This window comes from Mustela putorius, unplaced genomic scaffold (assembly GCF_011764305.1).
Source record: "Mustela putorius furo isolate JIRA1106 unplaced genomic scaffold, ASM1176430v1.1 tig00003853_pilon_pilon_pilon, whole genome shotgun sequence".
Taxonomy (NCBI): Eukaryota; Metazoa; Chordata; class Mammalia; order Carnivora; family Mustelidae; genus Mustela; species Mustela putorius.
In genome coordinates this window covers 53,298,207-53,315,232 of record NW_025422005.1, presented here as the reverse complement: position 1 = coordinate 53,315,232, position 17,026 = coordinate 53,298,207, and the positions used below count along the sequence as shown (strand labels likewise).

Below are 17,026 nucleotides of genomic sequence, written 5' to 3'. Positions count from 1 at the left end.
GCCTGACACTGCAAGTTACCCCTTACTGTCTCTTCTCTCTATAGGCTTTTCCCTTTATTCATCTAGGACTCCTTCCTTCCTCACTGGGAATGCTGCCTTATGGACACTATAACTTGCAGTCAATCTGAGTTTGAGTCTCAGCTCTATCACCCATTCATGAACGCATTTATTCATCCATCCATCTAGTCATTCACCATCCATGCATTCACTCATCAGTATTTATAGAGCATCTATGTGCCATCTCCTGTGCTGAGAGCTGGGGACACAGCACTAGGAATATGATCTACAGAGAATCCTTGTTCTTCTGAAGCTCAGTGAAAAACTTCAACTCATGGAGCCTCAGTTTCCTCATTTGTAAAACCAGAACTACATCTATATCACAGGTATACCATAAAGACACAAAGGCTATATGAAAATATTTCAAAAACCCTGAATTAAGTAAATTAGGAGGCATTACATATTATATTATGATGCAAGTTCATATGCCCAGTATACACCAGTACATCATAAGGGCTCAATAAATACTTGGTAATAGAAAAAGGTAATGACAGAAGCTCTGAAGCTTGGCATTGCCCCCTGTCAGTGAGTAACTCAGAGCCTGAAGCCTCTTTCATGAGCCCCTGTCAACAGCACATCAACATACACCTTACACTGGGTATTCGTTCTGCACTGGGATTTCATTTTACAGTTTAAGGATGCTTACTATCTTCCTTCTGAATATAAATAGATAGATAGATAGATAGATAGATAGATAAATTCAGAATATATACATATATAATTAAAAATTCAATAAATATGGAAAAGCCTAAAAACTTAAAAAAAAAAAAGCTTCCATATTCCCATTACACTGCCATTTATTCATTCATTTATAAAACACTATCGAGCATCTTTCACATGCTAGGCTGCAACACGGTAGTGAAAAGGCAAATGCTGATCCTGCTCTCAAGGGGCTCATCAACATTGTAAGACTTTCTGATGCCTAATCTTCCAGAATATTCTCTACCCATGTTCAGAAATTTAATTTTTAATGCTACTGAAGCAGGGAACTGACAAAAATGTAAAGCAGCAGCTAAACCTAGAGGCCACTGCTATCCTCATTAAAAGCCAAAGCAGTGGTTATCAGCCTTGGTTGTGCATTATAATCACCTAGGGAGCTTTTAAAACTCCCTACACTCAGGCCACAGCCAGACCAATTAGATCAGAATGTCTTCAGGAAAAACTAAGGCACTGGTATTCGCATCAGAATTGCTGAATGTCAAAATATCTTTAGGAGAAGGACACTGTCTTTTGCCTTTTCTGAATTGCAGCTATGTAATTTGGAAGTTTCATTTTAATCCTTAAAGCGATTGCCAGGGTATCAAAAATTCTGGCTTTGCTTATGACCTGTTCACTCTGTGGCTTTAGAAAAGTCACTTACCTTTCCTAAATTATGTGACTTGAAAAATAAAGAAATTTAGGAAACCAGTTTTCCCAGCAGTTGTAAGAATTACTATCTTTCAAAACTGGCAAAGAACCCCTGAACTCCTCCCAGCAGGTTCATTATTGTAGTGATATGGGTGTAGCTATTCTGAAATTATTTTTGTTGTAGGACAATTAGTGTTGTTGAGATCCAGAGCAATGGAAGCCACATATGCAGAATAGGGCAAGGTACAAAAGAGTCCTGCCGTACCGGATGGGATTTTGTATTTCAATTACACCTGCTCATCTCTCTCTAGCTTCTGAAAGGCAGAGCAATGAGACTCACCCCAGTACCAATGAACACACTTGGCACACAGACCTTGGTTTCCAAATGCCATTTTCCACAAAAGAGAATAAGGATTCCTTGGAGAATGACTGATTTTAGGGCTGGGGAACAAATATTTCAAGATAAGCCTGGAGCATCTTATTGTGCCATAAAGAAGGAAGGTTCTCAAAAACTGATGGACACAAGTGAAAAGGACGGAGGAGCCAGGAAAAAAAAAAAAAGCTTTCACAAACCAAACTAAATCTGAGACATGAACGTTACAGAAAGTAATGACAGTAATGAATAAAAAAAGAATCCACTGGGGTGCCTCGGTGGCTCAGTGGGTTAAGCCACTGCCTTTGGCTCAGGTCATGATCTCAGGGTCCTAGGATTGAGCCCTGCATCACGCTCTCTGTTCAGTGGGGAGCCTGCTTCCTCCTCTCTCTGCCTGCCTCTCTGCCTATTTGTGATCTCTCTCTCTCCCTGTCAAATAAATAAATAAATCTTTTAAAAAAATCCATTAGTCCAAATGGATGAGAGAGAAAGAAAAAGAGACTCTTTTTTACAGTTAAATGCCAATTAATATATACAAAAACAAGGGCAGAATCAGATAATCACAATTTCACAACCACCATAGTAATAACTGCTTTAGGCAAGAATCACTAATGACTGCTAAAACCAGTAGCTAAATCAGATGGAAAATAAGATATTCTCAGAGAGGATAGCCTCAAATTATCTCCAGATTACTCATTAATTACAAAGGGAAAAAATGGTAACTTTGTAATGAAGAAACCTGGCAGACACCCCTTAAAGCAAATGATCAAAGTTAACATCAAAACCAAACTGAGACTTTCTCACCTGGCCCATATCCCTCAAGGATCCATGTCATGCAAAGAAAAAAAGAAAAAGAAAAAAAGGGAAGAAAAAAAAGGGCAAAGGAACCATTCCAGATTCGTTTCTAAAAGGACATGACAACTAAATGCAGAATGTGAGGCTGGAGTTTTAAAAAGAATCTTCTATAAAGATCACCTCTCCAGAGAGGCCTTTCCTAACCACTTGATACCTAAAATAACACCCCAGGCCATCCATCATTCACACGCTCTTTGCTTTTTTTTTTTTTTTTTCCCCCATATGCCTTAAGAAGGGGTTCATGAGTGTGAGCTCCAGAGCTTCGGGGGGTTGAAATCATGGGACTTGGGTGTGTTACTTAATCGTCTGGGCCCCAGTTTCCTCATCTGCAAAATGAGGATACCAGTCCCAATACTTCAAAAGATTACAGAGGAGATTAAACGGAATGATACATGTAAAACTCTTAAAATAACATTGTTTTTTTTGTTTTAATTTGATACCATATTATATACTTACTCATTTACTGTTTCTTTCCCTTTCTAGAATATAGGCTTTAGGAAGGCAGGAATTTTGTTTTGGTTTTCTTTGTGTGGTTGGTTTTTATTAAGACAATGTTAGCACACAGAGGGCACTTAGTAAACAGCTGTTGAATGGATAAAAAATGAGCAGTGAATAAGATTTTATTTGACACAGAATTTCACCTGATATTATTATTTTAAAATTCAAAATGTATATTAAAAAGGAAAAGGAAAGAAAGGAAAATGACTTTGAGAGTTCTTAAAAGAAAAAAAAAAATCTAAGGAGTTTATGATGGAAGGTCAAGGTTCTGACACAATTACTGGCAAAAATGGAGTCATGCTCTCAACCCCTGCAGATGATTAAGCTCTCAAGCTTCAGAAGGGCTCTCTCTCTTTTTTTGTTTTTTAAAGATTTTATTTATTCATTGGACACAGAGAGAGATCACAAGTAGGCATAGAGAGAGGGGGAAGAAGGCTCCCTGCTGAGCAGAGAGCCCGATGCAGGGCTCATTCCCAGGACCCTGAGATCATGACCTGAGCTGAAGGCAGAGGCTTAACCCACTGAGCCACCCAGGCGCCCCAAGAAGGGCTCTCTTGAGAACCTAAACTATCTGCACGGCCAATTCAAAGCTTTGTGTCTGGGATACTCTATCCTTATTTAACTCCGCACTACCCAAAAGAAGAAGGAAAAAAGAGAAAGAAAAGGTTTCACGGCATACTAGTCCAAAAAACTGCTCCTTCAAAAAAAGTTCCTTGGTGAGATGGTTTGAGAACCCTGCCAACTCTATCCTTTTGGGGAACATCACCATGAATACCATCACCATGCTCAGAAGCTTTTGCAATAATTAAAGTCCAATAAACTTGGTGCTTCCAAAATTACTTGCTCATGGAACACTTATCTTGCAACAATGATTAACATATGATGAAAAACACTTTGAAAATACTATAGAGAGTCTATTTTCTATATGGAAATTTACAAACTGATCAGAGAGCACTGTAGGCAGTGGAGAGAAGATGGATGCCGACGTGAGGGTCTCAGTGGTACCATCACAGGAAGGCCTGTGCATGGTGAGCCCCATATGGCACAAATCTATGTGACCAGCCTCATTGTTCAGCATTTCCCTACATGTTCATTACCTCTGCTGAGCCAAAGTCTGTTATCAGGAGCTCCTGAAGGTTCTGACTGTACTCATGCTACTAATCCAAAATTGGGCATTGGAGAAATGGTGTACTAGCAGTTGATTCCAACCAGTATTTGAAGCCTGTTTTGTTTTTGTTTTTGTTTTTTTAAAAGCCCATCTCAGATTTTAGAATAAGAATAAGAAGATTAAGAATACATACTATTTCAGTTCCCAGGTAACGGCACCAGTTTGTTGGAACACCAGAGATTTAGATGTAAGGCTTTGTAACCAAAGTAAATGCTACTTTTATCTTAACCTGCTGAGTTCATACCTAGTGTCCCAAGGTCAGCAAAAGGATCCAGAGTCTGTGGTTTGTTTTGATGGGTGGGTGTGCCATGCGAGGATCCCGTTGGGCTGGTGGCAGCTGACTTGCTTCCCACTCCAAAACTTCCTGAAAAGGAAATAAAATGATTGAAAGTGAGTTAGTCGTCGAGGCTGAATTCTGCAATTCAGAAATCCAGAGCTACGGCTCATCTTGAGGGCAAATCAGGACAGGGTTTGCAAGTTCGTTAGAAGTTGATAGACCTTATTTCTCCAACTTAAGTGAACAGTGGCTTGGAACAGGGACAGGGAACAGAGGAGGCTAATGTCATTTATCGGCCATCCCTGGGAACTATTATATCCAGTGTTTACCTCTCAGGTCACCTGATTTCATTCTTTTGTTTGAGGTTTGGAGTCAGGCCTGGATCGGAATTCTGACTCTGCTGCTTCCTAGCTGAGTAACTTGACATGTTGCATAACTTCTCTAAGATTCAAAATTTTCTTTTTGGTTAAATAAGGAAATAGCAACTGCTTCAAAAAGTTGCTGTGATAAGCATATAGTGTGTATGTGTATGAGTGTGTGTGCTAACTTGCACAGGACTGGAAATATAATCATATGAAATGGCTCTCAAGAAATACCATACTAGCCATAAGAAAGAGAATTATTTATTTATTTATAAAGATTTTTTTTATTTATTTGACAGACAGAGATCACAAGTAGGCAGAGAAACAGTCAGAGAGAAAGGAGGAAGCAAGCTCCCTGCTAAGCAGAGAGCCCGATACGGGACTCAATCCCAGGACTCTGGATCATGACCTGAGCTGAAGGCAGAGGCTTTAACCCACTGAGCCTGAGCCACCCAGGTGTCCCAAGAGAATTTATTTATTATAGACAAATTCAACATTAAAACAAGTCCTATGTTAAGACAACTCAGATTATTCAGTACCTACTCTATGCCAGAAAATTTCATATAAGCTATTTCATTTAAATTTGTGCAAACTGTGTGGGACAAGAATTATGAACCCTATTTTACAGATTAAAAATGGAGATTCAGGCTTATAAAAAATATGAGTGCTTCTAAGTGGCTGAGTAGCTATATACCCAGATTTGCCTAATTCTATTTTCAAGACACATTCAGCAAATGAAACTGGGAATAGTTAAATAATGTATAAATGTATCATGTCACCAAAGGCCATGTGAAAAGGTCCCCCAGAAGGTGAGTCTTAGGAAATCGCATGGGTGGGCTATAATACTCTGCAAGTACTCATGACAGCTCAGGTAAAGGATTATGCTCCAGCAATTGGCTAAATGTGCACAAAAATAACCTGCTTTTACCTGGTTTGGTATGCCAGTCCCAACCTCCTGAAACATCTGGCTGAATGTTCACAGCAGGTGTACTAGAAGCTGCAAATGGGGAGAAGAAAAAAAATCATAACAAAATAGCTGAGAACCTGCTTTCCTGAGTTCACACAGAAAAACGCTATCCTTTCCATGAAACCTGTGTGACCTGCCAATGTCCTAAGTGATTTGGCTCTGCTTCTGAGCTCTCCCAGATTCTGCAACACTGGTATTTTTGATGAACACCTTCATCTATGGTGAATTACATGACAGTTTGGTAGAACCCATATACTGTTTGTTACACTCTTCCTTCTTTGGCTTACCTATATTTAACTTCCATCCACACTTTGAGTTATAACTACGCATACGTCTGGTCTCCGTTAAATTGCTAGTTCCTTGAAGGTAAGAACTATCTTATTCATTTTTGTGTGTTCTACCTCTACATTTAACACAAAGTCAGTGGCCAACAAAAAAAGGTAAAAAGAAACTTACATTCCATTTGCCTTACGTTGGTATTAATAAGTGTATGAGAGTTATGATTAGCTTAGAACTAAAACTTTGTTTTCCCCTCTGCTGTGACTGAATGGAGAATGATGAATCAATCGGAGCATGTATTGAGCACTAACTATATACGTCACTACTATGCCAGTGTCATCATTCATTATCACTCAAAACTAACTTACTGCAGTTTTGAGAGAGATCATTCTGACTCCTCTCAAAATTCCAAATGTAGAATTTATAAGAAATGTTCAGCTACAGAGAATCAGGTATATTAGAGGAATACACATTGGTAGAGTAAGCTTTTTCTGAATCTATAAAATCCAAGTAAGAAACAAGAGACCGTAAGAAAGAATTTCTTTTTAAGACACCTGTAGGTTCTGTCCATAAAATCAGTGAGTAAAATGCAAACATTAAAATTACATGGCAAATAGTATTAAGCACACACACACCCCCACCACCACCAAAAGAAACATCAAAGCACTGAAATTACCATTACCAAGGTTTGCTTTCAACTTAGTAATAACTAAGACATCTTGTACTTTCCTCTCATTGAGTTAAAAAGAACATGCCCTTAACAGTCATAATAGTTCTTTCCTTTCTATTTCTCTTCTACTATAGTAACCCATGAAAACTGTGGTGGAAATTAGACAATTTTGCTAACATTTGCTGTTTGATTTCCTTTAAACTCTGATCGTGGTCTTCTACACAACTAGGATGTAGAAATAGGTCTTAGAACTTTAACCTTGGGTTTTTTTTTTTTTAATAGTGGAAAAATTTATATTTAGATTTAGCCAGCTGGACTCAGTTTAGACGATCCCAATTTTGTTGGCAACATCCAAAAAGCATCATAGTTGGGGCCAGTCGAATATATGCCTTCTTCTCTCCATCAGGTCTGATCAAGGTCTATGTCATAGAGCTTCATCACAGCCTGTTTGATATGGTACTTGTTGGTCTTGACATTCACAATTAACGTGTGTTGTTGTCTTCTGTTTTCTTCATGACTGACTCAGTAGTCGAGGGAACTTCATGATGGCATAGTGATCAAGCTTGTTTCTCCTGGGGGTGGTGCTCCTTTGAGAATATTTGGACTACCTTCAGAGACACAGTGTCTTGAGTCATTACAATGTAGGCAACATGAGGATCTTCAATTTTTTTGTGACTGTGGATGCCTTTCAGCACTGTCTCCTTGTCTTTCAAAACCTTTGCTTTGGCTTCAGCTTTGGGAGGGGCAGGGGTTTCCTTCTTAGCCTTTGGCGCCATTTTCATGAAAGGTGAACTTCAGCTTTGTTACTGATCAAGCCCACAAGTCCTTATGACCACCCACCATATGTAAGGCACTGCACTAGGGAACAGAGAACTAAAAGACATTGTCTAGCCTCAAGAAATGTAATATCTGTTGAAGATGTAGGAACATACAGATGAAAAGGTAATCACCTAGTATTTTAAATTTCTATTTCTGTCTTTCATAATGGTTATCTACTTTTTCTTCCAATAATATATCCCAAGTGATTGCTGTCTTTAGAGTAGATATTCAATAAATATCTGCAGAACTCAACGGCAACATTTCTTGATTTTCAGAAGAGATTGGTGATACCTTGTAGAAATCAGAGGTGGGAAATCTAACCTCTCAGTCTGACCTATATGCTATCCTGTATGAAGATGATGCAACTGATCCACTAACAGCTGAATAATTGTTTCTCCAGCAAGGTAGTGGAAAACTCTTTCTAGTCACTGTCATGACACAGGTCAAAAGAAGAAGAATAGTGACAAAACAAAGGGGTGTTAACTGGCCGAGAGTGGGTGATAAGCATCTTCTAACCAGTAGACCATATTAGGCTAGAATGGAGAGAGCAGGAGGGAGAGGACATGAGGTCACAGTACTGGGGTGTGAGAGCACATAGGGCCACAAAGGCCATTTTGATGACTCACTCCCTCTCTCAGCCTCCTGCCCCCTCTCCCCACTCACATACACATTCTCTCTAAATAAATAAACAAACAAACAAACAAACAAATAAAATGTTTTAGAGATTGACTAATTAATTAAAATACATTCTTACCATGCACTGTAGGTGAAGGACTTCTTGTAGGCTGAAGAAAGGGGTCACTGGAAGTGCTGGACGTGGTCAGAAAAGAACCCAGGAGATCCTGACCCGATGGTTTAGAAGGTCCTCCAAATGGGTCAAAGGTGGCACCTACACAATGGAAGGAAAGCCATGTTTCTTCGTCCTGTGAGTTCATTCATTAAATTAATACTGAGGAGTTGTCACTGGGATGAAGCCTGCCTCCTGGGCCACTCCACAGGTCCATTCTACCCTTACAATTTCCCCCAGGGCCAAGAGTGGAACCTGAGGATTCCGGACTGCACAGGAATGGGACTGGCATACCAATGTCTTCATGGACAAAGGAGGACTGTAGATTTATCTGCTGGATGACCCATAAATCCCAACAATGAGGGCCTCGTGGACCCTCCAGACATGACCCACAAAACCATGCTGGGACCAAAGGAGATGCTCTGTGAACAGCCTGTGCTCATACTGAATGTATTAGTGAACAAAGACCAGGCAGACAAGCTCTGCTATCAAGGTGAACAGTAGAAAACCCCAGGTTTTGCTTAACTTCTGTTTTTTGTGGTCTCTGGCTCACTTGAAAGTTAGAAAGAGGAGAAAATGACTGTTGTTATGTCACTCAAACGCTTTCTCAGACCACCACCTCTCAGTAACTTGCTAGAAACCAGGTGCAGATTTAGTGAAGTGAGGAAAAGTCTGTGAATGTACCCAGACGACCAGAACAAAGTAAGCAGCTGAGGACTCCAGCAACAATATAGCAAAACCAACGTTGTATCATTTCTCAGAGCTTATACTGCCCTTCAAAGAAAAATACTTCAGTGGATTCTCAGTCTCTCCCCGCCAGATAGTAGTATTATCTTCATCCCACAGGATATGAAACGGTTTCAGAAGACCAAGTCAATCAATACATTTAGCCTCAGTTTCATTATCTACAACCTGAGGCACGGGTTTAACTCATATCTCAAAGATCCCCTGTAGCTCTGACCCTAGAATGTAACTATCTACACGGGACTGTGATGAACTGAATCACTGAAAGTCACACAAAGTGCATGGCCTTGGAACCTGACTGAGTACTATGGTGTTTGGATCTTGCAGACTTTTTTTTTCCGACAGATATTTTGTTCACTTTGTTGAGTAAGAACTAGATAAAGAGAAGCCAGATAGAGAGGAAACGGCCTGAGATTCAGGGCGCCTGGGTACAACCATGGCCCATCAGTCACTGATGTACGAGCTGGAGGCTCAACACCCACATACTATGATTTTAAGACTCACTCTTACACCGAACACCTCCAGCTGAACGACTGTAAATGAACATCACCCTGAGAGCCCCCTGGGAACTGCAGGATTAGCTTGGGGAAGCAAGTTCTCACAGGTTACCACAGCAGTGCAGAGCTGAGATGTTTCTCTTTACTCTTCCTAACATGATGTCATCTTGGTTCCTGGAGATAGTAAGAAGGGGCAGCTAAAACACTGACCCAGCTACATACAGTGTCTTGCAAATTTCAAAACACTGCCAAGGACCAGTCGTAGGTTGAGCCTGAAACAATGAGCAGAGCAAAGCCGAACCACCCGGGAAACAACCACCTGGCTACAGTCAGCAGTGCTGCTGCCTAAGTGCCTTGAATGTAGCTTGAAGTAACCAAGTACTTCACAATTCCAGGAAAACACTACAGGAAAATTAAGAGAGAGCTCTCAAGTCAAATGGCCCAGTTTTGGACCCTGGCCCCGCCAGTAACGAGCTGTATAAATGTATGCTACTAATTTGACCCTAAGCCTCCATTTCCTTAACTCTAAAAATAGGGACAATAATAGTACCTAGTTACCAGATTTTTATAATAACTGAATCCATGCTTCGTGTTAAATTTCATGTTAGGCAAACAGTAAGTACTCCATGAATATTAGCTGTTATTATTAGTAACAATGTATCATTCTACATCTCCAAGCAGAAGTCACTAAAGCAGCTCAGGAATTGAAGCTCTGGGAAAAAAAACCAGAAAGATGAAGAGCTCAAACATTCACTCTTACACCGTCCTACCAAAATGGACAACATTCCTATTTCCTCTTACATTCTCCATTTAACTGAAGATAGAGACCTCTAAGAGGGAGACCAGGGAGACCGGAAAAGTCTCACTGACTAGGAAAGTTCAATACTGCCTGCTTGGCTCCAAGGTTACCGTTCAAAACTGAGAGGTACAGCACAACATGGAAAACATTACCTTCTCCCACTCTTAGGGTTGGAGACGCAGACGTGGAGGCGGCAGAGCGGCGTGGTGTCGACTGGGTGGACGCAGGTCCACTCGGATGAAACACGTCTTCTACCCCTGACTGGCCAGCCTGGACAGGCCCGGCTGCCCCTCCACCCCCAAACAGGTCACTCAGCAGTTCAGAATTGGTGGGAGGCACCACTGGCGGAGAGAAGTTCTGACTCACTGCAGACCCTTCCAGGCCCAGAAGGTCCACATCCTCGGGGGGTGGAGGAGCAGCTGGCTCCTGCTGCTTTTTGCTGGGCTTTTTAGCTCCATGATGTTTGTCACCGCTGGCGTTGCCATGTGGACTGGACAGAGTCAGAAGTTCATCATCCGACTGCTCACTTTCTGGGTTCACTAGTGCAGCGTGGTCCTCTTCACAGAACGATTTTTCTGATTTCTGATCTAAGGAAGGCAAAGATGCCCATAATTAGTTACTGGCCACAGGACTATTGGTTTTGAGGAGAGAGAGTCAGTCCAGAACTCCAGAAAGAGGAAGGAGCAGGCCTGAGCAAACAATGCCTGAGTAAACATCCCTTACCGATGGCCATCGGGATGTATTTCCCACGACATTCAATCACCCTCTGTTGGGCATCTGAGAGGCAGGACGGCACAATGAAAAGGAGCAGGAACTTCACAGCTGGACAGGCTGGGTCTGAATCCCACCTCTACTACTTACTGGTTCTGTGACATTGAGAAAGTTACTTTCCTTCTCCTCTGCTCTGTGCCTTGGTTTCCTCCTCAGCAAAAGGGAGGTGACAAAGAGTACCTAATTCAGCTGGCCGCTGTAAGAATTACATGAGATGATAGACAGAAAATGTTCAGACCAATATGAAGTAGTACTTTGGTGTTTACGATTATGATTATGATTATTATCTTCTAGGTGCTACTGCTAGGTGCTTTGGGGGAAAAAAAAACAACAACAAAACAAAACCCTGTTTCCTAATCTTTTGCTGATTCCTCTGTCTTTTCTTTTCCAGGCCTTTGGCCAAAACCAAGTCCTTCCTCCCACAGTCTGGAGGAAGCAAGCCACACACCTAAGGAGTGAATAGACAGAGGGGCTCCACTCAGGATGGTCCTTAGACCCTGTCAACATCAGATGGGCAACAGGGAAGAGCCTGTACTGGGGAAGGGATGGAGACGCTGGTGAGGAACTTTTCAGGTGCTCCTTGAAACAGATCCTCCAAAGGAACTTCCTTATTTAATGTCAGCTAGACCCACATTCCAAATCAAGTACAGATCCATATCCTTAATCCCCGATTCTGAAATGCACAAAGCTATGAAAAGGGAAAGGTCTCCCTAAGTTTGGAACAAATTCAGCTGGTGGAAAACCAGTTCTGACCAGAACTGATGTGAAAGTATTTATAAACTCCATTTATCTCACCCAGCGTGATTTTTCTTTTTTTTTAATGTTTCACTGCAGAAACATGAATATGTTTCATTACAAGTTGTCTGAGATGCTGCTGGGGACACTAAGTAATATACAATTTACGTACCATATCACCTTTCTAAAATCTGAAAACTTTTGCACTTCCTAAATGTTTCTGGTTCTGTGAGGTTCAGATAAGAAATTGTGCATTTATGCTAAAACCTATTTCAGAGCCTAACAGGAATGATTTCTAAATTACTTACTACAATGTCAGTGGAGAGGGAAAAGTGAAGTTTTATTAAAAGCCCTTATGAGAAGAAGTTACGATGGCAGTGGACTTGTTACTGTGGGAACTGGGAAGTCTACCTGCTGTCTAAATTTCACTGGGCGTCCCATTTTTTTTTTTATGTTACTGGTTCCATTTCTCAGTAGGAAATTCTGAAATTAAGGCTTTTTTTTTTCTTTTTTTAAAATATTTTACTTTTTTATTTGAGAGAAAATGAGAGAGAGCATGAGAAGGGGGAGGCTCAAAGGGAGACGCAGACTCCCCACCAAGCAGGGAGCCAAATGTGGGACTCAATCCCAGGACTCTAGGATCATGACCTGAGCTGAAGGCAGTTGCTCAACCAACTGAGCTACCCAGGCTCCCTGAAAGTAAGGCTTTAATTCAAAGGAATTCTGTGAACTTTTTTGTCACCAAACGTGGAAAACTCCAAAGACAATGGGAATACCACATTATGCTCACTCAGCAAAGAAAGGTAAATCAAAAGAATTTTATCCAGAGCATTGCCAAAGCTATTTTCTTACCCCTTTCTTAGAGAAAGTCTTTGCAATTCAATTCTGCATTGAATCTTGCAGTTAACCTCAGCAAACTCTACAGCAAGGAGACAAATGTATACGGACAGAATGCCAATGCCAGTCTACCGATTGCAGCAGTGTGAAGTGTTATGTTGCAAAGATTCTAAAACATCTCCAGGTTTGGCAGAAAAGGATACTGTGATTGAGCCCAATCTCTGCCACGGCTGTTAAGGCATGTAGCAGAGACATATAGGCAAGGTGTTTGCCTCTTCTGTACCGGGGAAAGCTTAGATCTGCACTGTTGGTGGTAAGAGCCCTCTGGGAGAAATGCCAGACTTTATGTTTTCAGAATATGTACTCAAGAGCAGGAGATAGCGTCCTTTATGAACTCATGTGTCAGCAGCATAAAGGGAAATCCTAGAGAATGTCATGCTTATTCCTAAGTCCATGTAAGATGTGATCCAAAACATAGCATAGAGAGAAAAGGTGGAATTTGGCTAAAAATGGTTTTCTACATCAGTCTAAGAGTACCCATGGAGTTGAAAATAGGGAAGTAATTTCAAATTGCCTGATCAAGGAAAAGGAATGAGCAGGAGGGTGAGAAATAAGGAGGAATAAGGATGACTTCTAAGTGCTGCTGCCTTTGAGGCTGCTTTGAGAATGAACCACATTCACAGAAGAACCATGTAACTTAAAGTGTCTAACCACGTAACTCAGAAAAATGCTTGGAATTACCTTGCCAACAGAGAGAGGAAAAGAAGCCACCTTGCCCAAAATGCCGGGGGTTGTCCGGAGGGATGTCTATTGGAGCCTGTCCTGCAAGACAAAAGGCCATGCAGCATCAATGAAACACAGGAAAGAAGTCAAAGGGATAACTAACACAGAGGCTTTGCCCTGAAAATAAAGCCACCAGGGGAGTCATACCTCCCAAGACCAGAGTATCTTGATGCTCCTGGTGAGAAGAGAAGAGGATGCTGGGATTGACATCTTTCGTGCAGTAATGTTCCCATGGTGGAGTTAAGTCTATCACTTTGTCGTGGGGCTGTAGTTCTACATCCAGAATCACCTGAAATAGCTGAGGGTATTTTTCTGGTACATCACATGCATCCAACTCAGGTCTACATAGGAATTTAAAAGAAGATCAGTGAAAAACAATGGGATCAGAATGATGTTCAGCACAGAAATCATTGTAGGTTGACTCAGGTTGACCCTGAGACTCATTCCTAGGGAAAAAGCAATCATTAACCAGTTAAGTGACTTAACTGTCCTGAGCTTGCTTTCCTCATCAAGAGAAAGGAGGAGAGTAATGCCTACTCAAAAAATTTGGATACTACTGCATGTGAAGGCATTCTAGAAGGACGGCTGATAGATCCAGGCAAGGCTAAGTCAGTTGTTAAGGTAATAAAATAGCCCCAGGGGGCCACCCTGAGCTGCTGAATGTCCACCTCCTATCCTGACCCTATCCTCCAGGCTTCAGCCACCCCTTTGAGTTCCCAAGACCATGTAGTAATAAAGCAACTAAAGTTCGTACAGAGGGGTACCCTGCTTCAGTGCTATGGCCTGGCATTGTGTCTAAAGGGTCATCACTCATAGCATACCACAGATTAAACTGCCATCCCTATTGAAAGACACAAAGGGATACATAGAAGCAAAGGGTTTCTAATTTGTTCAGTCTTGTTCCCTCAGGAGGAATTTTAGACCCTTCTGTTTCAAGTCTTTGATCCTCTTGTGTTCAAGACAAATTATATCCAATTGCAAGTTGTAAAATGCAACTGGGCTCTCCTGAGCTGCTAAGTTACACTCTAACAACTGTTAGTCCTGCAGCACAGGGTTCCAGGGGTTTTGCAGCATAGAGTCCATGAGCCTTGGGCTCTTGCCTTCCAGCATTTCACAGCTGCTTATATTGAAAGGGGTGTTCGGTTCAAGCAGCACTCACTTGGTGAACTTTAACACTGTGGTTTCCAGTGGTATGAATCCAGTATGAAACTGAAGCTGGAATATCTGGGTGTTGGTCACCTAAAAATACATGAGGGAAGCACATTACAGTCAGCCAGTGAAAAGGGAATTGGATCAAAAGGCTGTATTTTAGGGAGCCATGCACTTTCAACTGTTTCAAAATCTGAGCCGTTGCTTACTATGAATACTAAATGATCTTCCCATTTGGAAATAGCCCAGCAGAGTTTCCAGCCTCTCCTCCCCATGAACTCTGCTTGGGCAAGTCATCCCCTCCATTAATGTCTCACGTTCTTGCTCACTGTCATACTTTGGCTCATTCCATTCCTTCTACCCAGGATGCCCCTGCTCCAACCTCCAATCCTTGAAGGGCCACCTTACAAGGTCATATCCTCCCTGTAGCCTTTCTGCAGCCACCACGGGCTAAAACAAACCACTACCATTATGGCATTCCATCCTACCTCTTCTCTGATAGTGGATATTCAGATATGTGATGAATTTCTCCTGCTAGGCTGAGCTCCCAAAGGGCAGGGACACAGTCTTATTCTTGTCTGTCCTATACCCCTAAGGTGATGACTGGCATAGAGCATGCGCTTAGCAAATTTCTGATTAAATACAATTTTGATTAAAATACAAGTACCTACTACATTATTCATAATATCCAAGAAGAGGTAAGACCCATATGTCCATCAACTGATGAAGAGATGAATGGAAAGTGCAGAGCCATAATGGAATATCATTTGGCCATATAAGGGAATGAAGTACTGATACATGATACAACGTGGGTGAATTTCAGAAACATGCTAAGTGAAAGAAGTCAGTCTCAAAGGACCACATATAGTATGATTCCATTTATATGAAATGTTCGAAATAAGCAAGTCTATAGAAACAGACAATAGATTGGTGGTTGCCTAGGAGATGGAAGAGGGGAATGGGCAGTGGCCGCTAATAAGTATAGAGCTTCTTTTGGGCATGATAAAGATGTTATGGAATTATATAGTAGTGATGCATAACCTTTTGAAAATACTAAACATAATGTATGTACTACATACATTATGGAATTATATAGTAGTGATGCATAACCTTTTGAAAATACTAAACATAATGTATGTACTACATACATTAAAAGAATGAATTTTATGTTATGTGAATGTTACGATAATAAGAAATTTTTAAAATATAATTACTTAAATCCCACACCCTTCATAGAAATATATCCTCTCCCATTGATCCAAATGGGACACTATAAAAAAGGGCACAAGCTTCTAAAGAGCAAAGTTTGCTAGAAGTTCTAGGGCTGTCAGCTTCTGGCAAAGTCATCAAGCCAAGGACCAGGAAATCATAACCTCTCTGAGTCTCATTCCCTATAAAATGAGGGAAATAGGCATAAGTAATTTTTAAGACCTCTTTCTAATTCTAAAACTACAAGCCACTCAAACCCAAAGTAATGCCAAGAAAAGATTCTAAAATACTCTATATATTAAGGGATGCCTTGCTGGCTCAGCAGGGAGAGCATGAGACTCTTGATCTCATGGTCATGAATTCAAGCTCCACACTGGGCACAGAGATTCCTTTAAATAACAACATAAAATAAAATATTCCTATTAAAGGCTCAGAAGAATTTATGCCATAATTCCTCCTGAAACCATACCTTAGCCTGTAGACGGCTCCCAATGGTTGACCTCAAGTGGTACATGGAAACAACAACATCTCCTTGCACAGTGATGCTCAAGGGAATGAAGATTTTTCCATCTTGGACACGGTATTCTCTTTGAACAGAGACAAAAATTTACATTGGAAGAGTCTAATCTTGTATTATCACATAGGTAGAGTCCTCTGTGGCTTTGGCCAACGGATCTATTGCCCAAGTCTGCACCCAAGAACTGTTTCCTATCTTGAGAAGAGTCAGGAGAACAGCCATGGGTGCAAACTGGTTCTCCTATGGGATGCTGTTGGTCTAATGATAGGTCCTCTCTCTCTCCATCCCAACTGGACTTCCAGATAAATTGACTACCCATCCCTACTCTATAGATGTCATGATCCTCAAATACATCTAGCCATGTTGTATTTGTCACTTGACTTTAAATTAACAGTTAAAGTAGGGACAGAGGGAACAAAAATGTCCAACCAAGATCAGCATAGAAACGGCACTGTTATGCTCTCTGGGTATCTTGGATACCAATCCCGAAATTTAACCTATTCCAAACTAACTTCATTTTATATTA

The 17,026-nt window shown here is 41.1% G+C and overlaps 1 protein-coding gene across 4 annotated transcripts in view; it reads right to left on the bottom strand.

The window, feature by feature from the left end:
- Positions 1-17,026, bottom strand: part of DNAJC6 (DnaJ heat shock protein family (Hsp40) member C6) — a 137,983-nt gene that overhangs the window by 9,975 nt on the left and 110,982 nt on the right. For all 4 annotated transcript variants that reach the window (XM_004762946.3, XM_004762947.3, XM_004762945.3 and 1 more), the window contains exons 8-15: positions 16,453-16,570; positions 14,785-14,864; positions 13,773-13,966; positions 13,584-13,664; positions 10,652-11,086; positions 8,427-8,561; positions 5,866-5,934; positions 4,543-4,662 (exon numbers count right to left, since the gene is read on the bottom strand). In XM_004762946.3, coding sequence (XP_004763003.1) covers positions 4,543-4,662; positions 5,866-5,934; positions 8,427-8,561; positions 10,652-11,086; positions 13,584-13,664; positions 13,773-13,966; positions 14,785-14,864; positions 16,453-16,570 — 1,232 coding nt within the window. The remainder of the gene's footprint in view (positions 1-4,542; positions 4,663-5,865; positions 5,935-8,426; positions 8,562-10,651; positions 11,087-13,583; positions 13,665-13,772; positions 13,967-14,784; positions 14,865-16,452; positions 16,571-17,026) is intronic.